Source organism: Protopterus annectens, chromosome 4.part0 (genome assembly GCF_019279795.1).
Source record: "Protopterus annectens isolate FY-2018-M chromosome 4.part0, PAN1.0, whole genome shotgun sequence".
In the NCBI taxonomy this organism is placed as follows: domain Eukaryota; kingdom Metazoa; phylum Chordata; order Ceratodontiformes; family Protopteridae; genus Protopterus; species Protopterus annectens.
In genome coordinates this window covers 1,057,264,833-1,057,291,347 of record NC_056733.1, presented here as the reverse complement: position 1 = coordinate 1,057,291,347, position 26,515 = coordinate 1,057,264,833, and the positions used below count along the sequence as shown (strand labels likewise).

General features: G+C 43.7%; 1 protein-coding gene across 1 annotated transcript in view; it reads left to right on the top strand.

Moving 5' to 3' along the window:
* Positions 1–26,515, top strand: part of HMMR (hyaluronan mediated motility receptor) — a gene marked incomplete in the record, with an annotated part of 1,493,987 nt that overhangs the window by 859,213 nt on the left and 608,259 nt on the right. The window contains 1 exon segment of the mRNA XM_044068985.1: positions 17,488–17,702. Within this exon segment, the coding sequence (XP_043924920.1) occupies positions 17,488–17,702 (215 nt within the window).

The window sequence follows — 26,515 nt, the reverse complement described above, 5'->3', positions numbered from 1 at the left end:
TTGAGACATGCATTGGCAGCTTCAGAGCTATCTGGACAGAATGGTGCAGAGACTGAAATGGGTCCAGTGGGAGCTGTGCCCTACCCTGGTTAAGTTCAAAATAAAAATAAAACAAATGCAGAAGAAAAGGTACCAAACTGTTTCATTCTAACAGGAAATTAGGTCCAGATGTTCATCAGCCAAATGGTTGCCCAGCTGCATTACGTTCTTACGAAAAGCATAGCAAACCCTTGTTTATCTACATGGCAGCCCCCACCCCTAGCAGAATAAACTATCTGGCTTCCTTTAGGTATGCATTACTGAATATTTGTGTGGCAGCTGATTGCTATAAAGATTGTTAGAGTAGTCATGTTGTGGCTAGTTCACTGATCCATTCATAACTTTTCTCCATCTTTCTCAGTACGTGTCTAAGCCAGTGATGATGAACCTTTTGTGCTAGGAGCTTTTGACATGCCAAACCCAAAATAATTCAGTGCACTTCACGTGAGCAATGAATGCAAAAGCAGTGTCTTTGATAACTCTGGTGTTGGCTGACATGTCACCCAAAACGTTGTGGCGTGTCATCTTTCACAATTGTCATAGGTTTGCCATCACTGATCTAAGCAGTTGCCCATTTCTCATAATTTGTAGCATATTTTAGCTATCAGCTGTTATACTTTATAACTCACCTTTAGATTTCCTTAACGTAGTCCTCATCGTTTTACTGTAGGTGAGAGGTATTGTGCTGCGGTCTTTCATGTTAACAGAATGAAAAGAATTAGCTTTTAAACATTTTTTCCTTTCTTTTTTTCTGTTATCAGTTTCTCACATTTCTTTTCAAAAGGTGTGGTGATTTTGTGTATTCCTTTAACTGGTGTATTAGTTTCCGTTCCTTTATTTTTCTTGGCTAATTTTACAGTTACTTGGTTTGTTTTGCATTTTCACTTCTGTAGCAAGACACCACCTTAAATCAGTTTCATACCCCTTTGCTATCATGGTAGGTATATTACTTTCCCACTCAGTTCTTTCACCCTTCTGTCATGCCCCACTATCTTCAGTTTTATGTCTGCACTGTCACAACATTGTAGTGGTGATACTTTGTTGCAATTTACTCTGCATGCTAAGCCTATAGTTTTCTTCCCAGACTTCTGCAGTAATACAAACTTTGCAAAAGATGGTCTTTCCCTCCTGACAATGTCTCCCCGGATATCTTTCTTCAAAATCTTGACCATCTTTGTTGCAGTTATACCACCTCCATGGCCCTCTGTGGTCTTTCCTTCAGCACAAGCTTTTCCTTGTAACATTCAGTTATGAAATTATAAAAATATCCATGTCTTAATACTCTGAGACACATCAACACACTAGGGTACGTCTGCACCATGAAGCCCTTCATTCTTGCCTCTATTTACAAATAGTAAGCTAAAAGCTGTGTACTTCTTGCTCCAGCTGTACAAAAGCAGCAGGTGCTGTTTTTGCTGAGAGACCTTAATTTCTATAATTGCCTCCTTCAGATCAGTGATCTGAGTTGGTATGCTCATCATTGTTTCATTTGCTAGATTTTGTATCATGTCTGTGTATCAGCACCCACCTGCTGTCGTAATGGTTCTTTAAAAAAAAAAAAAATCTTTTAGATGACCTAACTTTATGCAGTTTTTTCAAGGGCAAGTTCCAAGATCAAGCAACTACAATCTTAACCAGCTAAGCAATCTTCCCCCGCACACATTCTGACTTGCTTACTGGCAGTAATTCCGTTGTAGATGCTATACTTGCTAATATTCCTAAAAGCACTACTGTTTCCTGATGCTCATTTGTCAGCGATGGCAGCTGTTTCCTGTCATGGTGTTACAAAATGTCCAAGTCCTTATAGCAAACTGTAGATCCTTTCTTCTACTCAAAATATTGGTGCGTAGAGTAGATTCCTCTGTACTCATTATATCCCAACTAATGCACAAAGGTATAACACTGCATTTTTCCCTCCCAAAGTTTCTTACCATTATACTGTTAGAGCACAGGTACCTTATAAATACTTTCCCTTATCTTATTGCAGAATATAAACATATGTGAAATGCAGACATATTGGTATTTCTAGAAGATTGCAAGCTGATTGTGTCCCAGACAAGCACTACAATGCCTCTCTAGAGCCAGCTGTCTTTTCAAATAAATACAATAGCTGGGGGAAAAGACCCTATCCCAATTTAATTAAAAAAAATGCTATAAAATCGGAAGGCTATTAATATAGGAGGCTAGGATAGCCATCACAAGAACTGCTTTTCTCCCCAAAAAGTAGAATCAGCTTTTCCAAGGAATGCATTACTCTTGGGTGTTAATACTAATGTACTACAGATGGCCAGTAAAATAGGACTTGCCAACATGACCTTTTTAAAAATGTAACTGCTTGACACCAACAGGAAGAACCAGCACAAGCAAACCAGAGAGTAGGTCAAATGTTCTAAAAAGAAAGCCAAATAAACAGGAATAACCTCCTCTTCTGTTCAAAATAAACATTACTGCCCACCCCTTAAGAAGTATGTGACAGTAGAGGATTCAAGTTATTGACCAAGAATCACTAAAACCATTGAGCTCAGACCTCCTTATGGCTCAGCTGTTGGTGAAAGCTTTTATTAAAATTGGCTTAATTTTGTGGAATAAAATGGCAACAAAAATGTGGAGTAAAAGTTTGGCGAGCCCCTTTAAAACAAATTTAAATGATCATCTTTGGTGCAGAGGATAAAGTCCTGACTGTCCCAGCTGAGTCTAGTTTGATTAGTGACTGGCAACTGATGGAGCAGAGGGTTGAGGATGGGTAAAGAGGGTGCTCATTGATTCTCCCTAACAGGAGTTGTGCCCTAAAGAGGGGGTTTACCTTTGGACTTGGTCATCGAGCAAGGGGTGGGAAAAGGGAAGTAGGTAGGATATGTAAAAGGGGATAAGAAATGGTTGAAAGAAGACTTCCGAGCCTTTGGAACACCTTTAGGATCCACGACTGGTTCCAACAATTCTTGGGTGAGTTGGCGGGTAGGAGTCTAGCTGTTGGACATGACGTGGGGCACCAAGGGCCAATGCACATGCTACAGTGAAAGAGTCTAAATCAAGCTCCATAATAAGAGAATAGGCACACCAAAAGAATAATGCTGTTGTAATTGGATATGGTACTAATAGGCAAAAATTTGCATCAATTAAACCTCCTAGTAAATGTTCAATCTTGAATATACTTTATTACGTATTTTGCCTTGATATTGCATCATTGCACAAGCCAGTGCATTTCTTTGTGCAGGTCCCAAGGCCGGATAAATGGGGAGGGTTGCGTCAGGAAGGGCATCAGGCGTAAAATTTTACGAAATCATACATGCAGACAACAGTACAGAAATACATACCGGATCGGTCGAGGCCCGGGTTAACGGCTGCCACCAGTAGTGTTGGTCAGCAGGGTATTGGCAGAAATTGGGCTACTGTTAGCCGAAGGAGAGGGAAGGCATGCCCGAAGGCAGGTAAAGGCTAGGACTGTGATAGTGAGGGTCGGAACTTTGAATGTTGGCAGTATGACTGGTATAGGGAGAGAACTAGCTGATGTGATGGACCACTGGAAGGTTGGTATATTGTGTGTGCAAGAGACCAGATGGAAGGGGTGCAAGGCTAGGTGTATCGGAGGTGGTTTCAAATTGTTTTATCATGGTGTGGATGGAAGGAGAAATGGCGTAGGCATTATCCTGAAGGAACAGTATGCTAAGAGTGTTTTGGAGGTGAAGAGATTGTCCGATAGTGATGTTTATGAAGCTGGAAATTGATGGTGTAATGATGAATGCTGTTAGTGCATATGCTCCACAAGTTGGGTGTGCTATGGATGAGAGAGAGAAATTTTGGAGTGAGTTGGATGAAGTGGTGATGACTGTACCCAAGGGTGAGACTGTTGATTGGAGCAGATTTCAATGGCCATGTTGGTGAAGGGAACAGAGGGGATGAAGTGATGGGTAGGTATGGTGTTAAGCAAAGGAATGCAGGTCAGATGGTAGTGGATTTTGCGAAAAGGATGGACATGGCTGTGATGAATACATATTTTAACAAGAGGGAGGAGCATAGGGTGACATACAAGAGTGGAGGAAGATGCACACAGGTGGATTATATCTTATGTAGAAGGGCCAGTCTGAAGGAGATTGGAGACTGTAAAGTGGTGGCAGGGGAAAGTGTAGTTAGGCAGCATAGGATGGTGGTTTGTAGGATGACATTGATGATCACAAAGAGGAGGATGAGTGTGAGGGCAGCTCCAAGGATCAAATGGTGGAAATTGAAAAAGGGTAATTGTGAGGTGATGTTCAGGGAAGAGTTAAGACAGGCACTGGGTGGCAGTGAAGAGTTACCGAATAGCTGGGTAACTACAGCAGAGCTAGTAAGAGAGATGGCTAGAAAGGTGCTTGGTGTGACATCTGGGAAGAGGAAGGAGGACAAGGAGACCTGGTGGTGGAATGAAGTAGTACAGGAGAGTATACAGTGAAAGAGGTTGGCAAAGAAGTGGGATTGTCAAAGAGATGAAGAAAGTAGACCAAGTATAAGGAGATGAGGTGCATGGCAGAGAGAGAGGTGGCTAAGGATAAGGCATATGAAGAGTTGTATGAAAGGTTGGACACTATAACGAGGGAGAAAAGGACTAGACAGAGGGGCAGAGCTAGTAAAGATGTGCAGCAGGTAAGGGTGATAAAGGATAATGAGGGAAACGTACTCATATGTGAGAAGTGTGTTGAGCAGATGGAAAGAGTACTTTGAGGAGTTGATGAATGAAGAGAATGAGAGGGAGAGAAGGTTGGATGATGTGTGGATATTGAATCATGACATGCAGTGGATTAGCAAGGAGGAAGTAAGGATTGCTATGAAGAGGATGAAGAACGGTAAGGCTGTTGGTCCAGATGACATACCTGTGGAAGCATGGAGGTGTTTAGGTGAAATGGCTGTGGAGTTTTTAACTAGATTGTTTAATGAAATCTTGGAAAGTGAGAGGATGCCTGAGGAATGGAGAAAGTGTTTTTGTACTGATTTTTAAGAATTAGGGTGATGTGCAGAGCTGTAGTAACTACAGAGGGATTAAACTGATCAGTCGCAGCATGAAGTTATGGGAAAGAGTAGTGGAAGCTAGGTTAAGAAGGGTGGTGACGATTAGTGATCATCAGTATGGTTTCATGCCAGGAAAGAGCACTACAGATGCAATGTTTGCTCTAAGAGTGTTGATGGAGAAGTACAGAGGTCAGAAGGAGTTGCATTGTGTCTTTGTGGATTTAGAGAAAGCATATGACAGGGTGCCTAGACAGGAGGAGTGGTATTGTATGAGGAGGTCTGGAGTGTCAGAGAAGTATGTAAGAGTGGTACAGGCTATGTACAAGGGTAGTGTGACAGCGGTGAGGTCTGCAGTGGGAGTGACGGATGCTTTTAAGGTGGTGGTGCGATTACATCAAGGATCAGTTCTGAGCCCTTTCTTTGCAGTGGTGATGGACAGGTTGACAGATGAGATCAGACAGCAGTCCCCGTGGACTATGATGTTTGCAGATGACATTGTGATCTGTAGTGAGTAGGGAACAAGTGGAGACGACCCTGGAGAGGTGGAGATATGCTCTAGAGAGAAGAGGAATGAAGGTCAGCAGGGCTAAGACAGAATGTGTGTGAATGAGAGGGAGGATAGAGGAATGGTGAGGATGCAGGGAGTAGAGGTGGGGAAGGTGGATGAGTTTAAGTACTTGGGATCAACAGTTCAGAGTAATGGTGAGTGTGGAAGAGAGGTGAAGAAGAGAGTACAGGCAGGATGGAGTGGGTGGAGAAGTGTCAGGAGTGATTTGTGACAAGAGTACCAGTAAGAGTGAAAGGGAAGGTCTACAAGAGGGTAGTGAGACCAGCTGTGCATTATGGGTTGGAGACTGGCACTGACAAAAAGGCAGGAGTCCGAGCTTGACGTGGCGGAGTTGAAGCTGTTAAGATTTGCACTGGGTGTGACGAGAATGGACAGGATTAGGAATAAGTATATTAGAGGGTCAGCCCAGGTTGGAAGGTTTGGAGACGACACCAGAGAGGCAAGATTACTTTGGTTTGGACATGTGCTGAGGAGGGATGCAGAGTATATTGAGAAAAAGATGCTAAGGATGAAGCTGCTAGGTAACCGGAAAAGAGGGAGGCCTAAGATAAGGTTTATGGATGTGGTGATAGAGGACATGCAGGTGGTTGGTGTGACAGAGCAAGATGCAGAGGACAGGAAGAAATGGAAACAGTTGATCTGCTGTGGCGACCCCTAACAGGAGCAGCCGAAAAGAAGATTGCATCATGTTACCCATTGCAAAAAAAAGCTGTTACTGTGCATCATTGGTTTTATATATATATCTTGTTCATATTGTGCAATAGGCAGAATTGTGCACATTTAACAATGTGTTCCATGTTGTATATCTGTGCTCTTTAAGGAGCTCTGGTCATGGCTGAAAAGGATCAAATAACCAGTTCACTTAACCATTTAAGAAATATGAATAAATACATTTTACATTAGCCTATCCTGACCCCTCCCCCCTTCCCTACCCCTTCATCACCTGCTTATTTTCAAATTTCCAACCACCTTTCAGCACCTAACCTCTGCAACTGCCTTCCTACATTGCAGTTCAGTATTCTCAGCCATTTGCAATTAGACTTTCACCTCTTCCAGTCAAACTATTTGCAAGTGTCTGCGTTACACCTATCTCACAGTAATTTGATACTTGCTCTCATCCTCTCTCCTTTCTTTATTCTGTCTGTCCTCAAAAATGTAGACCTGCCATCTTATTTCCTGTACAGAAAGATCCTAGTCCTGTCCTACCAAAGCATCATCACCCAATAGCTAAACTTCTTTTGTTGGTCATAGTATTTTAAAATCTTGTTTGCAAACTAATTCTCTTTCGCTTCATTGCTTACTATTAGATTTGCTTTCCTCTGCTACCCTTTTTATGGACACTAACTGTACACTTAGTTTTGATAAGTTTACTCACTTGAATCATGTTGGTTGAGTTGAAGTGCATTTGATTTGATCTACCATTTTTTGCTCCATTTTCATTTTTGTAGTCTAGGCCTTGCTAATGAACCTCTAAATTTGTTTGAAAATTAGTGATTGGTCCATCTATGTCACTTCAGGTCTTTCAGCCTCTGACTCCACAATCTTAATTCAGTAGTACCTCGACTATCTTTGGCACTCTTTTTGTGCCCACCCCATTTTCTTGACCTCCCAGTGATGGCCTGCTTTTAAGAGGGAGCAGATATTTCAGAACTTCGCAGTAGTGTTTGGGAACAATTCTTTTCAAATTGCCTTTGGTTTAACAGACATTTAACATAATTTGGAAAGAAATAAGAAAGATTTGTTCCCTCACTAAGTTTTCACTTCCACTTGACTAGTTTGAGCCTGGGGTTAACTAATTCTGGTGACACCAAAATGTAGATGCCTCATCTTTCTAGACTCCTTTGGCTCTTCATAGGTGCTTTAAACTTGCTACAAGCGAAGTACTTATATGAAATTTTACAGATTTGTTATGATGCACCTAATTTTTAGATGAATTTTTAAAAATAATTTCTGCTGTCTAAACTTGAATAATGCTCTACTGCTGTTAGCCATTTGCAACTCTCATCGCACATCTTTACTTACAAGTAGCTTCAAACAGAATCTGCCACATCCTAGGCCTTAACTACATGGTCTATGTAAAGAACAGTGGAGAATTCATGCGCACTTGTGACTGCAGACGTAGTGATGTCCCAGTGTACTTGGCTTAGGCTTACTTTTGCATATGTTATGAAGGTAGTATATTTGCACATTTTTGGAACCTTGCTTGTTGAAGTAATCGTCTGTGAAGAAACAGTAGGGTAAAATGCTGACTGCATTTGGTATGAAGTTTCATATGCACCAGAGGGTGCTCACCAAAATAGAGTAGCCAGCATGGGATCCAACTCTGACAAACGAACACAGCAAGTCCACACTGTATAGAAGCAGCAGTGTTACCAGTGCAGGGTTCTGTCAGTAACACTTGCAGGGAAAAGGTAAACTCTGCCAACTGATGAACCATGGGCTATTTGCAAAAAGCCACTAGCAACCCTGAATCTTTCACTGAATGCTACACTCTAGAAGCAGTCAGTGGAAAGTTGTCCTTCAGTATGAGTGATCCCGGATCTCATGAGACAAGTAAATTGGGGACATATACAGAAGCTACTGAATCCCAGCCATGTCACTCCCGAGTCCCACACCAACCTACTTGCGTATCTGACTTTCCATCCCATCAGGAAATAGTCAGGGAAGGTTAGTACCTTCCTCTGCCAAGCAGCCATCCAGAAAGCTCTGCTAAACCAGAGGTGCCAAGGCTCCTAATGATTCTCTTTTTGGTGCTAAAAAAGATACACTTCAAGTCCATTTTTGGATCTTGGTAAACTAAATGAACATGTAAAGGATAAGTTCAGAATGGTCTTCGTGCACACAACCCCCCCTCCCACTGTCTATCAAGAGGAGTGTGTGCTTGTACTTCTAGGATACCTGCCTCCCTTTCAGGATTGTCCAGGAAGTAATTTTGCATTTGAGTAGGAGCCACTTGCTGTCAATTCAGGTTTCTTCCTGTTCTTAACGCAGCAGATCAGCTGCAGATTGTCATGAGCTGATGTACTGAGATGTAGCTCAGAAGTAGGCCTGCTGTTTCAAGCAGTTAAGGAAATTCTGCTCCTCAGCACCACACAAGCTTTTTTCATTCACAGTGACAGGATGATTTTTGTATGCCTTTCCTCCTGTTATCATTTTCCCTGAGGTGGTGATCTAGAAAGTAAGGCTAGAAGTGTTGCTAGTAGCACACTTTTTTGCCTGGGCAGCATTGGTTCTGCTTCCTCATTCAGATGTTCATGCTTTAAACCTTCTGTCACCTTTGCCTTGTGTGAGGAGGTCCAGCTGTGCAGGAGACCATCATAACCCCAACCTGAAGACCATTTAGCTCGTGTTTTGGATTGCATAGTCCTACTGCACTTTAGACACAGAGTTTACAGAGGACACTGCAGAGCATCAGTAAGGCCGCTGCCAAGAACTGTTAGTGGGAAAGGTTCTCTATCAAATGCCAGAAAAAATAATTAGGATACTCTAGCCACTTTGGTGATAATGATTCTTCAGTATCTGTCTGAACTGTTCAACTCAGGACTGGCATATGCGTCAGTGAAGGTGCATTTTTTGCCTGCGTCCTATCAGTCAAACATTTACATGTTTGATGCACCTAATTTTTGTACATAAAGAAATCTTAACTTTGGGATGACCTAGGAAGATAATTTTTCCTTTTTTGCATCTGAGCTTTGTTCTGGAAAAACCTTGTGCAGCCCTCTTTGAACAAGCTGCTTCTGCATCTCTAAAATCCCTATCTTGGAAAATAGTGTTCCAAAAAGATAAGCTCATTCTAAGTACTGGCTCTTTTTACACTGAGGATAACTGATTTTTCTCTTAATCATGCCATGCAGTTGCTGGCCTATCTCTTCACCTACTAAAGGATGGTGAGAATTATGTATTCATCAAATGTTCTTGGGCAGCTGAAATAGTATTTTGAAAAACTAAGAGCATTAGGATTTCATATTTAACTGTGAGCTCTCTATATCTGTGGTGGTGCAGCAGTAGCGTTGTTGCCTCACAGCAAGAGGTTCTCCCGTTCGATTCCCGGCTGGAGTGCGGGGAGTACCTTCTGTGGGGAAGTCTGCATGTCCTCCCCGCGGTTGGGTGGGCGTTCGAAAGACATGCATAAATGGGCATGCCTTCGTTGAAGGTTGGACGTTGAGCTTGGCTCCTCGGCGTTCGTGAAAATCTACTGCCAATCATTAGCGGACCGGAGTTCCGCTGTGGCGACCCCTAACCAGGCAAAGCCGCAAGACAAACAACATTTAACTGTGAGTTCTTTGCAGTCAGGGGGAGAAACAGAATGCAAGCATATTTAAGTGATTTGTGCATTGCATAGTCTCTTGTTCTACTCCTTGAGAGTAGAGATGAGAAGGGCATATGAGATGTCACTGAAGTAAAGTGACAGCTGCTACAGTGCTCTTTAGGAGAGTATACAGGCCATTCTGGAGGCTACCATCTGGTCCTATGTCCATATCTTTTCCAAACATTTCAGGCTAAACATAGTCTCCATGGCAAATGTCAGTCTTCCTTTGGCCATCTTGCAGGGTCTTTAAAAATCCATATCAATTCATCTACTTCCCATTCCTTGTGTTCTCGGGAAATGAAGCCAGTCAGTCATTAGTACTCTGTGATGCATATTAAGAACATAGCACAGATGCATAGGAACTTCCTAAAATAACTTGCTGCAATAGATGTTGGAGAAGGTTACAATCACAGTGCAGGTTTTCATCCTGCCATGCATTTTATCCCCTTAGGGAATAATTCAGTTGGTGAGATACCCTTTTTCTTTATACCGCTTTCTCTGTTCACATTGCTTCAGGTCTGGATACACTGAGAACCCACGATGTTGTCTATCTCGCCTTCATTCTTGCTGGTTGGGATTGAAGCCGATCCTCTGCTCCGACTCGGCCATCTTCATTAGCTTGAGAGCTGTTTACTGGATCGAGGCTCTTATCCCATAATGCCCAGCGATGGCTACCCAGATCTCGTTTGCCGCTTCAGCTGCGAGGTGGTGTTTTTCTGGCTCAGGCTTGTATAGAGTTTTTTTGTAACTTTTTTTCACTAAAATTTTACTTTTTTAGTACTTTATTATTAGCGATGGTTTGTGATAGATAATTGTTTATCTTACAGTATCCCTCCTTTTGTCGAACTCTAACTTAGGGAGTTCTCCCTCCCCCCCCTCTTTTCTTGTAAGGTTAGCCGTTTAAGTTAGGGGCTTTCCTTCTGTGCTTTTTTTCCTATAGGCTAGCTGTTTAAATTAGAGGCTTTCCTATTCTTTAAAAAAAAAAAAAAAAAAAAAAAAAACTTTAGCTATAGTCTTCTAGTAGGTGTGTTTTTTGTAGACTGTATATTACCTTTTGTTATTGTTATTGTTTTTTTTTGTACTTGAAGGACGTCCAAGCAATCCAAGGTTTCTGGGTTCAAGAAGTGTGACTCATGCTGTCAGAAAATGTCTCTGACAGATGGGCACACTTCTTGGGTCTATTGTTTAGGCGCTGTGCACCTGCAGGACTCTTGTTCTATTTGCCATGCCTTTAGTCCTAGAGGCCTGCAGGAGCATAAGAATAAGATGTTTCTTAGGGGTCTTTTAAACCCCCAAGATTCACCGGCCAAGGGCTCACAGCCAGTGAAATCCCCTAAATCCACTAAGCCAGCCACTCCAAGTTCGGAGCAGTCTTCGGTTCAGTATTTACCTTCTATGTCGGTTCCGGCTGGCACCTACAAGACGGTCTCCCCGTCTGCTCCATCTGAGGCTTCGGAGCCACAAGAGGCTGAGGTCCCCTTCACTAGAGTCTGTGTATTCAGCTCCTCGGTCTCCTTTACTTCAGAGCGAGCATAGTCACTGATCCTCTCTCTCGGTGTAGAGAAAGATTCCTATTTCTTCGGAACCGGAGCTATCGCTGCATCGTGGCAGGGACGCATTCAATGTCATGCGAAGTGTGCTGTCCCCTGAGTCAGCTCCACTATCAGCTCCACCGGCTCCGTCCCCTGTGGTGCCTGTGCCAACCTTTGCTCCTCCTCCAGACCCTAAGCATAGGGAACAGATGCTCCAGGACACCCCATTGGGTGTTTCCTCCTCTTCTGAGGCCTCTCCTGATTACTCAGAAGAGCCCCGTCGGAAGAAAATGTGTAAGAGGAAGCACATTGACTCCCCCGAGTCTGTCACTTCTGATGCAGACTTAGATGATTCGGAACGGTCTCTCGAGATCCCCCTCTGAAGATGTTTCCTTCTTGGACATCCTAGAAATGCTTAAGCAGAGGGGGAAATGGAATCCCCTAGCCCCTTCTGAGGATGAGTCTGTATTTCTGGATGCCTTCGGTTCCTGACCTTCCACCTCCTGGGTGTCTCCACCTTTTGATCCATTTATGACAGTGGTGGCTCGAAAGACTTGGTCAGCTCCGGATACAGTAGAACCAGCTCCGAGGAGACCTAGTAAATTCATTACAGCACCCCAGGATAAGCAGTTCCTTTCGATAGGTGTCCCTGTTGATGCTATGGTGGTAGCAGCAGCCACCAAAAAGAGTTAGTGGAGACTTCTTCGTCTGTCCATCCCCCTAACAAGGAGTCTAGGACAATGGACAGATACGGGAAGCGAATGTTCGCTTCAGCGGCCACCTCTGAGGTCACTGAACTACCTGTCATTTTACCCGACTTCAAAGGGATCTCGTTAAAGAGCACGGAGATACCCTCCAAGATCCAACAGCTGAGGGAACACAAGCCAAGGTAGCTTCCAAGCTAGGAACGCTTAATTCTGTTAATTCCTCCATGAGGTTCATGTGTTATGCAGCCGATGGGGCGATTAGAGCTACAGGTACCGGGGTTGCCCTTAGGAGGCATGCGTGGTTGCAGCTGTGTAACTTTGCGTAGCCCTTTCGAGCGTCCTTCACCAACACTCCCTTTGATGGTTCCTTTCTTTTTGGACCACAGGTGAAAGAGAATTTGACTAGGTGTGAGCAAGAAGGCAAGACTCTCTCTGCCGTGGGAGTCTGTTTTTCCACTCCCTCTAGACCTTACCCCAAGGGTCAGAAGTGTGGGAAGATGTGGTTCCGTAAATCTCAGGGAGCCTCGCTTGACACACGTAGTGATTTTTCTTCCAGAGGCAGAGGGGGAAAGAATAATAGACACCACCCTCGTGGCAGAGGGGGTCCACAGAACCAGGGCAACAGAGAATCCTTCTCTGATAAGCCCTTCCAGCATCCCTGAATTGTTGCTTGGCTGCTCAACTCTGGAGGCAGTCGGTGGAAGACTTTCGCTGTACCAAAAAGCTTGGCAAAGAGTAACACAAGACAGATGGGTACAGTCTGTTATATCCGGAGGTTACAAAATTCCCTTCCATCAACCCCCCTTTACAGTCGAGGAAGACCCTTCCAGATGTTCCACCCAATCTGAAGGAGCAAGTAGTTATAGAAGTTTCAAAACTGCTAGAAAAACGAGCCATCCAGGAAGTCCTGGCAGACCAGCACAGATCCGGAACTTACTCAAGGTTCTTTTTAGTACCAAAAAAGACAGGGGACTGGAGTCCGATTCTGGATCTCAGCAGAATGAACAGGTCTGTACAAAGAACAAAGTTTTGGATGGTCACGCTACAGTCCATTCTACCCTTTCTGGGTCAGGACAATTGGATGTGCTCGATAGATCTTCAGGATGCGTACTACCATATAAAGATGGACAGGTGCTCCAGGAGATACCTTCACTTCTGGCTGGGGGGCCAGTCACTATCAGTTCAGAGCTCTGCCCTGTGGTCTCACCACAGCCCCAGGGTGTTCACCCAAATGTATGGCAGTGGTCACGGCTCACCTGAGGCGTCAAGGATGCCAAATGTTTCCGTATCTAGATGACTGGCTCCTTACTGCTACCACCAGGCATCAACTCATACAAGCACGGGACTACACAATCACAATCTGCTCCCAGCTCGGCATTACAATAAATTTTGAAAAATCTGCCTTGTTGCCCTGTCAATCTATCACCTACATAGGAGCAGACTTAGACACAAGGGATATGTTTGCAAGGCTACCACTAGAAAGGGTGTCTGCAATCCATCAGCAGGTACAGGTTCTGATGCAAAGCAAAAGGATCCAAGTCAGGTACATCCTTCAAACTCTGGGTTCCACGGCAGCAGCCATTCTCTTAATCCCACTGGCGCGCTTTCATATGAGAATTCGTCAGTGGCTTCTGTTTACGCAGTGGTCTTTCCAAGAGCTACCCATGAATTACATTATCACGGATGCATGCAAAAGATATCTTTCTTGGTGGATGGTCTCCTTACTAGTTACGCAGGGCAGACCTTTCATACAATCCCCTCCGGTAGCCACAGTGATAGACGCCTCCCTGATGGGGGGAGGCATTATCTGGGCAGGACCGTCCAAGTCACTTGGCAATTTCACGAGTACCATCTGCACATAAATGTCCTGGAATTGAGAGCTGTGCTGCTGGCGCTGCAAGCCCTTCAAGACTCTTCCTTCTGGGACCATTGCTATTCAAACGGACAATATGTCAGTGGTGTGGTACATCAACAAGCAGGGCGGAACCAGATCCCTACCCCCTGTGTCGAGGTGGCAGTTGACAATTTCCTCTCAACGTTTTCTGATTGCGACGCACATCCCCGGGAGATCCAACGTCATAGCAGACAGGCTCAGCAGAGCTATCCTCATGCCTCACGAGTGGTCTCTGAATCAGGAAGTTGCGAATCTTATCTTCCGCAAATGGGGACAGCCTTGCTGCGATCTCTTTGCCACCCCCTTCAGCAGCAAATGCAGCAACTACTTCTCCCTTCTGCTTCCAGGTCACATACCCAGAGATGCTGTAGTCCACGATCGTCCCCAGGGACGACTCTATGCCTTTCCTTCTTTCCCCCTGATACCCAAACTTATACAGAAAGCAATATCGTTGGGTTGCAAAATGATCCTCATTGCTCCCTACTGGCCTTGACAGATATTGTTCCCGTTCCTACACAGTTACCTTCTCGATCAACCCTGGAGTCTGGACCCAATTCCAGACCTCCTGGTTCATCAATCAGGCGGGTTGCATCAATCCCTCAAAACTCTCCAGTTCACAGCTTGGTTGCTCTACTTCCAACCTTAGCCAGGCTTCCCAGCATTTCCCCAGCAGTCCGTGACATTATCGTCTCCTCCCACAAGTCCACAACAAGGAAAACTTATGCTAGCAAATGGAAACGTTTTTTTTGTTGGGCAAAGGCTAGGAATTTGGATCCCTTTTCAGCCCCAGTCCATGAAATCCTGGAATTCCTAGCACAACTGTTTTACTCTGGGTCTGCTTCTGCTATGATCAGGGTACAAATGGCGGCCATTTTTAACTTTCATGTTGGTTTTTCGAACTTTAACATTGTCTCATAAGCTCTGTACAGCTTTTTTGAGGGATGACTCTTCTTAGGCCTCCAGTGAGAGATCCCCCTCCTCCTTGGGACCTTAATTTAGTCCTAACCTCCTTAATTCTGACCCCTTTGAACCAGCAGCGTCCTGCTCTATCAAGTTTCTATCTTGGAAGACACTCTTTCTGGTAGCTATTACTTCAGCCAGACGCATCTCCGAACTTCAGACGCTGTGTGTTCGTCCTCCATGCTTGGTTTTTCATAAGGACACGGTTGCTCTGAGGGACTAATCCTTCGTTTCTCCCTAAAGTTTGCTCAGAAAATAATTTGAACCAATCTATAGATCTTCCTGTGTTTTTTCCTAATCATACCAACAAGGCAGAGTACAAACTGCACCAATTGGACGTTCATAGACCGTTGCGTTTTTACCTTCACAGAACTAAAGAAGGAAGTAAGTCAGATCAACTATTCCTTTCTTATGCCTTAGGCAAACAAGGTCTCCCAGTTTCCAAGGTAACCTTGTCAAGATGGTTGTGTCACACTATTTCTTTCATCAGTTAAGGAACAAAGACTTGCCTATTAAAACCGAAAGGTCATTCTACTACGGCATTGGCCACCTCTGTAGCCTTCCAGTCTAGGTTGTCCATGGATTCCATCTGTGCAGCTGCCACATGGCAAACCCTCATACCTTTATTTCTCGTTACAAGTTGGATATGGTCTCCAGGAGCAGAGCTGACTTTGGTTCCACTGTTCTCAAGAGTCTGTTCCACTGAGCCACCCAGGATTTTAGGTGCTAGGGACGCTGTCCCAACCAGCAAGAACGAAGGCGAGATAGACAACTTAACATAAAGAAGTTGTGTACCTACCATAACGTTCCATATTAGTTGTCTTCATCTTGCCTTCCTCCTTGCGTCCCACCCTACGTCCCCCTGTCCTAGTGGACCGAGAGGAGTTTTTTTCTGTTTCACTGGCTGTGTGTTCTCTTGTCTCCTCTATTGACTTAGAGAATATGGCAGGTATAGTCAACTCAATTTTTGACTGGTTTATTCTTTTGTTATGTCTGGAGTTAGCTGTTTCAAACGAGATCTGGGTAGCTATCGCTAGGCATTATGGGATAAGGGGTAGCTTCGAGCCAGTAAATAGCTCTCGAGCTATTGAAGATGGCCGATTCGGAGCAGAGTATCGGCTCCGATCCCAACCAGCAATAAGGAAGGCGAGATGAAGACAACTAACATGGAACGTTATGGTAGGTACATAACTTTTTTTTCTCTACTGTCCTGTTTCCCTGAGCTTTCTCTTGGGGGTATGTGTGGCTGTGTTTTTTTTTTTTCAAGGCCATGCCCAAGAACAGGGCAGTGTTAATCTGATATCTTGTATAAGAAAATCAAAGATGGTGAAGCTGAAGCATGTTTCATCTAGGAGATGTGCAGATGTCCCCTTGGGAACAGGTGTCTGCCTATTCAGAGGAGTAAGATCTGCCATTTAGGCTAGGCATTGGGCATAAGTGAGAGTTACTAGTACTGCAGCAATGATCCTGTCATATCTGTTGCAATAAGGTCCTTTACAGTTGTATTTTTGTGAGGAGTGTAGTGGCTGAGGTTTGTTGCACCTGTAGTAGCTTATTTGCAGCAGAATCTTTTGTAAAAGAAACCTGTGGTGGTTTTCTCAACAGTTCAAGACCAGCTGACCAGATTGCAACTACCTGAGCATGACTGGTGTAGATCAAAGGCTGCTTAGTTATGCTGGGCAGGATCACTATTTATGAGACTACTGTGTGTCAGTGGACACTACTTTCACATGGTTATGTAATGATGTGATGGTGGAGCTGGTATATTTACAGGTTTGGGGTGTCCCTCTTGTCCACATAGGGAATGAGAGCTTGCTTCCCTTTCTCTACAAACTCTTGTTCACTTTTTGCAGGTGATGGGAAGTGTCCTTTTTTTTTAATAAATTTTTAATCACACACAGCTTAATCTTTGATAGGAGAAACACTTACTGCAAGTAAAAATGTTTTCCTCCTTCAACCTTCGGATGAGATGTTAAACCAAGGGCCCATCTACCTGAATTGGTGGTAGCTGAAGTGGATGTGAAATATCCCATAGCATTAATCAAAAAGAGTAGGGGAAGTTCCCTGACGCCTTAGCCAAATTTCCCCAAGCAGTATAAATACCAGCTCAGGTATTCCCACAAAAGAGGCTACCAACATACTAGGGCTTACCAAGTCAGTAAAGGATAAATAAACTGAGAGCACCAGACAATGTCTTCGGCTTCTAACAGTGTAACAAGAAAATTGTTTATGGGTGAGCATTGCTTGCCTTGGTGGTTAGCCTTTTTTATTAGATGTAAATGTTTTGATGGGATCTTAGTAGCTGATAACTGTGCATCTATTCATTAATTTTTGTAAGGTAAGTTCTTAACTGATATCTTTTGAGGTAATGTAGGCTTGTCTGATTTTTTGCATGCAGTCTTAAAATTACTGTGGGGTCTTTCAGTACTTGATAAGACCTGTTTTTGGCATTCTTTGGGAACATCATGTTAAAATCTTATGTATGTGCTCTGTAGGAGGTGTCAGATTCCCTTTATCGACAAATGATCCAGTTTCAGGAGGAAGCACTGACTGAGAGGCTGATGTTGGAAGAAGAACTAGAGGGAGCACTGACTGAAATGGACCAGTTACAAAATGAAGAGATGCAGACTGAGACACTGATCAAACAACTTGAGGAGCAAAATCGATTGGGTGCTCTTGAACTGAGCCAGCTACAGGATGAGCTGAATGTGTAAGTTACCTTCTGTAAAGCTTGTGGGAATACTGGAGGTGGCTTTGCTTTAGTGTTCATAGGTGTGTACTAGGCTAATAGCCCTGGAGCCTTTACAAGCCTAGCCCAAAAACATTGCACAGGCACCGTGCCACCCGATGTTAATTCACAGTGCCTCTATCCAATAGAGTAACTAGAATGATCCCTGGAGTGAACTTTGTTACCCATCGATGACTCAAGATTTCTCTTGAATAGGGCCAATGAGATGCTCCTGCATTCCTTCTAATGTGCAGTCCCTTTTTAAGCAACCTAGAGTCGGTCATTTGTACATCATATGACTAGATACAGATCTCCTTAACTGATGACCTGCAATCACTGCTGTGTCTCAGGCAGCTCTATTTTTATTTTTATTTATTTTTATTTTACATTTGTTGACCGGGATAGTCCTACTGGATGCATGTCCATTTTCAGCGGAGGCCCGGGGCGAAAAGATCCAAGGGTAAGCAGATACAGCATTACATAATACCAGCATTACATATTACAAACAGACTATTTACAGAGATTACATAAGTAAGCAAGTTAAATTAGTTCCACAGGTTAGAGTTAATCCTGAGCGCAAGTCAGGATTAAATTAAATTACACAGTAAACTGGTTAACAGATTTTTACACATTCTAGAGAGAGTTAGCCAGGCTTGATACATTGACATAGCCAGTTAAGTGACAAATGTTGTCTGAGTCTAGTTTTAAATTGACCTAAGGTGGAAAGTAAGGAAATATCAGCTGGAAGAGAGTTCCAAGATCTACTTACAGAGTTTGCAAAGAGAGAGTCACCGGCTGTGTTATTAATTTTGCTAGTCTGAATTAGTAGTTTGTTAGAGGATCGAAGCGGTCTAGAACTGTTATAGGGGGTGATAATATTTTTAAGTGCAGGAGTATTGTCCGGATTATAGAGGGTTTTATAGGCCATAATCAGTTGGTTATACTGGATTAGGCTGGGTAGTTCAAGCCACCCAGGCTGATTTAGATTGATGCAATGATGTGTCCTAAAAGGCAGCCCAGTGGCAAACCTGGCAATGTGATTGTAGCAAATTGAGAGTTTAAAGACGGTCTTGTTTAAATTGGAGAGTAGAGGGGATGCATACAGAAGGGTTGAAAGAAGGTGAGAGCGAGCTATGGCAATTTTAGCTGGAGGGGTTAGGAAGGCTTTTATTCTGTAAAGTGACCCTAGTTTTTTATTGATGGTTTTGATAGTTTGGCTAACATGTAGGTCGAATTTTAGATTGTCTATGATGACACCTAATAGTTTTGTAGAGGGGTCAGGGGAGATTATTGTGCCATCATTTGAATTCATGGTAAAGGTGAAAGCGGTAGACCTATGTGTTGGTGAAAATAACAGCATTTTAGTTTTTTTGGGATTTAGGATTAGACGATGTTCAGGAAGCCAGTTTTCTATTGTATTAAAGGTGGCCTGGGTAGCTGACCATAACTGTATTGGAGATGTGGCAGAGCAAATCCGAGTAGAGTCATCAGCATATTGGATACAGCTGACTTTTGGGATGACAGTATAAAGGTAGTTAATGAAGATTGAGAACAGCAAGGGCCCTAGTATAGAGCCTTGTGGTACTCCAAGGGTGTTGGGTAAAAGGTTAGAGAGTTTGTTCTGCCAGAGGACAGCTTGCTGTCAACCATTCCGGTAGGATTGATACCATTGAAGGGCTCTAGTATCTAGACAGAATGTTTGCAGGTGTGGATTAAAAGTTGGTGATCAACCATATCGAATGCATTGGAAATTTCCAAGAAGAGGGCTAAGGATATATAATTATTGTTGTGATTATGATTTATGGTGTTGGTAAAGGCTAGAAGGGCTGAAGTAGTGCTGTGATGAGGACGGGAGCCATGCTGAGTGTCTGCCATAAGGTGATTCTGGATTAGGTGGTGCATGAGTTGTCTATGAATACATTTTTCCATAATCTTTGCAGGTGGAGAGAGTATAGATATTGGCCTATAATTGGAGAATTCAGTAGAGCTGCCTCCTTTGTAAAGTGGGATTACATAGGATATTTTCCAGATGGTGGGAATTTTAGCTTCTACTATGGTTGGATTGATTAGTATTGAGACTGGGTAAGCAATAGCATCAACTGATTTTTGTAGGTACTCTGCAGGGAGTTGATCAGCAGAAAGTGTAGTGGGTTTTAATTTTTTGATCACTGTACGGATAAGTGAAGTGGCGACTGGTTGGAAGCTGAATGCGAGTAGGTTTCTAGGGGTGCTACTTTCAGGACCAGGGGAGCTAGGAGGTAGTTGGCTAGCTAGGGCTTGAATTGTCTCAGTAAAGAATCTGTTAAAACTGTCAAACATCTTCAAGGGTTTTATCAATAGTAGCAGCAGGGATTGGGGTTGAGGTTTGTCCAGGATGTAGAAGATTATTTAAACCTGCCCAAAACTTCTGAAGGTTAATTTGATTTAATGTCTAAATTACAGTAGTATTGTTTTTTGTCTTGTAAAATTGATTTTTTTGCTTTTGTTCCTGGATTGCCTGTATTTAATGTGATCTTGGGGGTCTTTAGAAGAACTCCATAAAGCCCATGCTTTGTTTCTAAGGGTGATTTTGAGTTTAGACTCTTTAGAAAGCCATGGCGCAGTTTTTGCCTTGGTTCTCTTTGAACGAACAGGTGCATGCAAATCAAGGATCTCAAGGAATTTGTTGAAGTATGCTACTGCTTCCTCTAAGGGGAGGTGTTTTAGAATAGACCAATTACATGAGTTTAGTTCTTGTTGGAATTTGGCAGGGTAAAAGTTTTTATTGTTTCTAACCTTTCTGAGTAAGGGTTGTTGGGAATTAATGGCTTTGTGCTTAATTACATATGTGAGAAGGTAATCGCTTAGGCCATCAAGGAAGGGTACCAGAGGTGTACAGTTGGGGTGACTATTTGAGTACCCAGTCCAGTATGCTTTCTTTTTGGTTGGGTTTACCTATCCTGGTAGGGGTGGATATAATTTGTGTAAATGCATGCAGGTTAATATCGGTGGTTGGGTAACCTCCTTGTACCATGTAATTTCTGAAATTCACCCTTTGAGATTCAGTGCAGGCCTATTTCATAAACTGCATGTTTTTTTTTTTTTTTTTTTTTTTTTTTTTTTTTTTTTAAGTAGAACTGTTAAGCTGTTGCCAGTGTATCCTTTTAAGTAGGCCTGTACCTTCTGTTTGACATTTTCAGTCAATAGACCATAATGTAATTGAAGTCCCACTGCAGCTGAATCAATTTTATCCAATAATTTTCTAGCAGTTAGAGGAGAACATGTTTAACAATCATGTTTTACTGCACTGCTGATTTTGAAGAATACTTTGTTTGCTCTGCACTGCACCATACAGCTGACCATCGCCTGCTGCCTTTGCCTTTCCTCATCTACCGGGCTGTTCTTATCTTTGGACCTAGACCCATGCTTGGGGGCCGGTAAGGATATCCAGGCTTCCTGGTGGAGTGTCATACTGTTGCAGGAGATGTTCTTCATCTCACATTGCTGCAGTCCTTACATATGGGTAGTCCGCTGTCCTCGGTCGGCCCGAATACCAAAGTATTAGGCTGACGTCGGTCAAGGTGCTTAAAACTGACATCAGGACGTCAGGGTACAAAAGCGCATGACCGACTTCATTTCCTCAGTCTTTTTTGCCGCATGGTCCGATGCAGAAGCAGCGTTGCAAGTGCCGTTCGGCGTTCTGAAATTTTTCGAGTTCGGAGTTTCAGACCGAATCCAAGTTGGCTAAGTACCCGTTGGGATTATTTTGTTTTTCTTGCCTCAGTGTTTTACGGATGTCAGAAAAAGTGAATAACTGTATTTCTTGTGGGAAACAGATACCGCATAGGGATTATCATTCTTTGTGTATTCCTTGTTTGGGGCCTGACGTTGTTGGGTGTCGCTTTTGTGCTAGGTTCAATAAACGCACTATTAAGCGAAGGTTGGATTGTGCTAGGCTGGTCTTTGGGAAGCGGTGCAATTATAATATGTTCTCGTGCAAAGACAAAGCAGTTAAACCCAGGCAAGATGAGTCGTCCGTTCCGGACGCCGGTTCTTTAGAGGCTTCAGTGGAACCCTGTGGTTCCGACGGAGACTTCTCTGGAGTCTCAGGGGGAGACTTTGATTTTGCAGGAGGTGGTCTCTCAGGAGGCAGGTCAGGCTGAAGGGGCTTCCCAAGTTACTGTACTCCCTCCCTTCCTAGGGTGGTTAGGCCTTCTCCTTCTGTTTCCAAGGCTTCTCCCAGAGGCAGGTCAGTTTCAGCTTCTGTTGGTGTCACTCCTAGTTCAGCAGGGTCTGTGCCTAAGAAGCACATGCTTAAAATGGCAGAAGATTTAATTACTCTGATTAGAGGTTCTATGCCTCCTGATAAGAGGCCTAGGGTGGAGCCAGAGTTGGGAAGTTTGGAGCAGGCTGGATATTTCAGAGTCTTCAGCTGAAGACTTGCAGGAGTATTCTCCTTATTCTGATTCTGATGCAGATGATTCCACTCCTTCTGCTTCTCCTCCAGAGGATTTTTCTTTTCAGAGACACTTCATTCTATGAGGGAACATTTTAAGTGGGAAGGTCAGGACTTCTCTGATTCTAGGAAAAGGCTTAGGAGTTTTGCTGTTACCCCAGCATAGGCCCTTGGCTATACCCCTGTTCTGGATGTTGTGGAAGATGTGTTTGCAGAGGCTTCACTTAATCCTGATTCTCTGCCTCCTGCTCCTGTTAAACCGGATAGGTATTACAGGGTGCCTGAGGCTCATAAATATCTTTATAAGAGTCTAGGGACCCAGAAACTATTAGTCCGGGACCTAAGGGTGTCATGGCCTCTGTTGTAAAAATCCGGTTCCTCTGGATAAAGCCAGAACTTAGGAGAGATGGGGAAAGAAGGTCTATACATCTTCTACCTTAGCTATGAGGGCTTTGAATTGCCAGTTTCATATGTTGAAATATCAAAACTTTCTTCTTTCTCAATTGAAGTCTAAGGTGGATGCTCTGGCGGAAGGCATTGAGTGTAAAGAGTTGCAAGATTTGGTGCATGTCTCTGAACAAGTGGGTAAGCATTCATTACAGTGTGGTTTTGATGCTGTGCAGGCCTCGTCTAGGGTGGCTGCCACTGGCTCAGTTCCAGGCACGCCTGGTTAAAGGATCAGAATTTATCTGACCATGTTAAGACAAGGATTTTGGATGCTCCTTTGCAGTCTGATGTGTTTGGTTCACCTGTGGAATCAGTCTTGAAGAAAATGGAAGACAAGGCTAAGTCTTTGCAGACTGTTAAAGATTTTTTGTAAGTTCAGCCTCGTTTAGTAGGAATTGGCCGGCTAAGGGGTGGACGTATCCTTCTTATGATTCCCAGTCTAGGGGTAGATCTAGACGTGGTAGGGGCAGAGCTCAGAGTTCTTTCAGGCCTAGAACAGGGAGTTCACCTGCACAATCTTCGGTGAGGGCAGGGGCCAGTCCTTTCGTAAACAGGCCCAATGACCTACTTTTTCAGCTGCCAGATCCTTCTTGCCTGGCAGCACCTTTGGGAGGAAGGTTGGCACTCTTCTAGGAAAATTGGATGTTGATTACCCAAGACAAATGGGTATTGGATATCATACACCAGGGTTACAAGTTTTATTTCCATACCTTGCCTCCTTTCAAAGGCATGCCGGACGTTCCTCCTCAGCAAAGACTAGAGGCTCGCAAACAAATTTCTCTATTACTTCAAATAGGAGCCATACAAACGGTTCCTCTGCCAGAAGTGGGCCTAGGATTTTATTCTCGCCTGTTTCTAGTACCAAAGAAAGGAAACTCGTGGAGACCAATTTTGGATTTATCCATCCTCAACACATATCTGGACATTCCCAAGTTCAAAATGTTAACGTTACAACAGCTTTTACCTCTGCTGGGCAAAGATCACTGGATGGTGACTCTGGATCTCAAAGAGGCTTACCTTCATGTTCCTATCAGGCCCAGTTGCAGGAAGTATCTGCCGGGCTGGGACTTCACATTATCAGTTTTCTGCATTGCCCTTTGGCTTATCTACTGCGCCCAGAGTGTTCACGAAGGTTCTGGCTCCAGTGGTAGCTTTCTTCAGGCTAAGAGGAATACAGATCTATCCTTATGTGGACGATTGCCTGATACTGGCCCAAGAAAAGGACGAACTTCTTCATCATTTACAGTATGTGATGGCAGTGTTAAGATGCCTGGGGTATTCTGTGAACGAAATAAAGTCCAGTCTAGTACTCTCTCAGGACATGTGCTTTCTGGGTGTGAGACTGAATACAGCATCCCAGATGGCCTTTTTGACCCCGGACAAACAAAAGATTCTTTCTCTTTACTTCCACCAGTTGTCTCATCAGTCCAGGCTGACTGCAAGGACAGTCCTTCAAGCCTTGGGGTTCATGGCATCTTGTATTCTGGTACTTCCCAATGCCAAACTGCATATGAGGAAGCTACAATGGTACCTCAAGAATGTATGGACACAGCACTGCCAAGATTTGGACACTGTCATTCAAATAATACCTTGCATTCAAAAGGAATTTTTGTGGTGGGCTCAGGAATGTCACCTAAACAAGGGACTGTCTGTGACCCGGCCAGAGGCGAGTCAGATTCTAACGACAGATGCCTCAGACAAAGCTTGGGGAGCTCATCTAAATGGAAAATGGATACAAGACACGTGGCCTGCCAGACTTCAACATCTACATATCAAGTTGAAGGAGATGTTAGCAGTCCAATTTGCTTTGATAGCTTTCAAGGATTTACTTCTTCCAGGGCAGGTGTTGATTCAAACAGACAGCACAACTGTCATGTGGTACATCAGCAAGCAAGGGGGAACGCATTCTTATCCTCTATGCAGACAAGCAATGATTTTGTGGGAGACTGCTCTCAGTTTACAGCTAAATCTTCAGGCAAGGTTTCTGCCAGGAGCACAGAACTCCTTAGCAGATGTGTTGAGCAGACAAATTATGGATCCCCACGAGTGGAAATTGGATCCTCATGTATTCCAGAGGTTGACAGTGTTATGGGGAACTCCAGACATAGATCTGTTCGCTTCTCCACTAAATTACCAGCTGCCAAAGTTTTGCACAAAAGGTTTCATCCCTCAGCTTGGAAAGTGGATGCTCTCTCATTCAATTGGAGCAATCTTCACGTGTATGCCTTTCCACCTCTGCCTCTCCTCCCAAAGGTACTGCTGAAGGTCAGACAGGACAAGCCAAACATGATTTTAATAGCTCCAGATTGGCCTCGACAGCACTGGTACCCATTACTGAGAAGTCTGGTACAGGAGCCTCCATGGCCTTTGCCTTGATTCCTCACCTGCTGTCTCAGGAGAACGGTCATTTACTCAATGTCAAACTTCATTCTCTTCATCTGACAGCCTGGCATATTCTGGTTTAAACCCTGGAGGGTCTCAGCTTCCACAGCAAGTTTTGAATGTTATTTTGGAGGCCAGAAGGCCTAGTACAAGGAAAGTAGATAAATGGAGGAGGTTTTTATTTTGGAGTGCAGCAAAGGACTTTGATGTTTCTAAACCTAATTTAAGTGTGGCGCTTCAATACCTTACTGAGTTATTGGACAAAGGTTTGTCCTTCTCCTCTATAAAGGTTCATGCTGCAGCAATCTCTGCTCACTATGACTGTGACCCACCATTATTTTCTCAGCCTTTGTTTAAGCAATTCCTTAGAGGGGCAAAGAATATAAGACCCCACGTAGAGCTCCTACTCCTGCTTGGGATCTCAATTTTGTGTTGGAGAAACTCACTCTACAACCTTTGAGCCTGCAGCATCGGCAGAGTTGAAATATTTATCTTGGAAGACTGCTTTTTTGTTGGCCATTACCTCTGTGAGAAGGGTTTCTGAATTACAGGCCCTTATGGCAGTTGAGCCTTTCTTAATTTTCCACAAGGATAGGGTGTCTTACTAACCCTTCTTTTATGCCTAAAGTGGTTTCTAGTGTGGCTTTAAACCAAACTATTCATTTGCCTACTTTTTATGCAAACCCCCAAAATAAAGGGGAAAAGATTTTGCACACTTTGGATATACACAGACAGTTGCGATATTATTTGAGCAGAACTAAAGGGTTCAGGCAGTCTCAGCAGTTGTTTGTTTCTTTTGCTTTGGGTTCTCAGGGCAGACCTGTTTCAAAGCAAACTATTTCTAAGTGGATTGGTTTTTGTATTGCTTTCTGTTATTCCCATCATGGTAAGGAGATTCCAGCGGGGATTAGGCCTCATTCCACTAGGGCTACTGCCACTTCTACAGCTTTTAAGGGGTGGCTACTAAAGATATTTTGGAAGCAGCTACTTGGAGTTCAGTGCATACTTTCTCTAAGCATTACCACCTTCCACTTTACTCTAAATCTAGGGCTGGATTTGCAACTGCAATTTTACAAGGCATGTTGGCAGCTCCTAATGCTTTATAGTTTTGCCATCCTCCCTTACCTCTGCTTTGGGATTCTACCCATATGTAAGGACTGCAGCAATGTGAGATGAAGAACATAGTACAGTTTTGTACCTACCATAAATGTAGATGTTCAAGATCCACATTGCTGCAGTCCCCCTCCTTCCCTCTGTTGTTGAAGGTGGTGGTGTGGTTTGTGTTGTACATATTGTAAATATGGTTAGTACAGGTGGTTGGTTGGGTTTTGCTGGTTTTGGCTTTGGCCTGTCTTGTTAGGGCCTTCTGACATCTGGGGCAAGAAAAGACTGAGGAAATGACGTCGGTCATGCGCTTTTGTACCCTGACGTCCTGATGTCAGTTTTAAGCGCCTTGACCGACGTCAGCCTAATACTTTGGTATTCGGGCCGACCGAGGACAGCGGACTACCCATATGTAAGGACTGCAGCA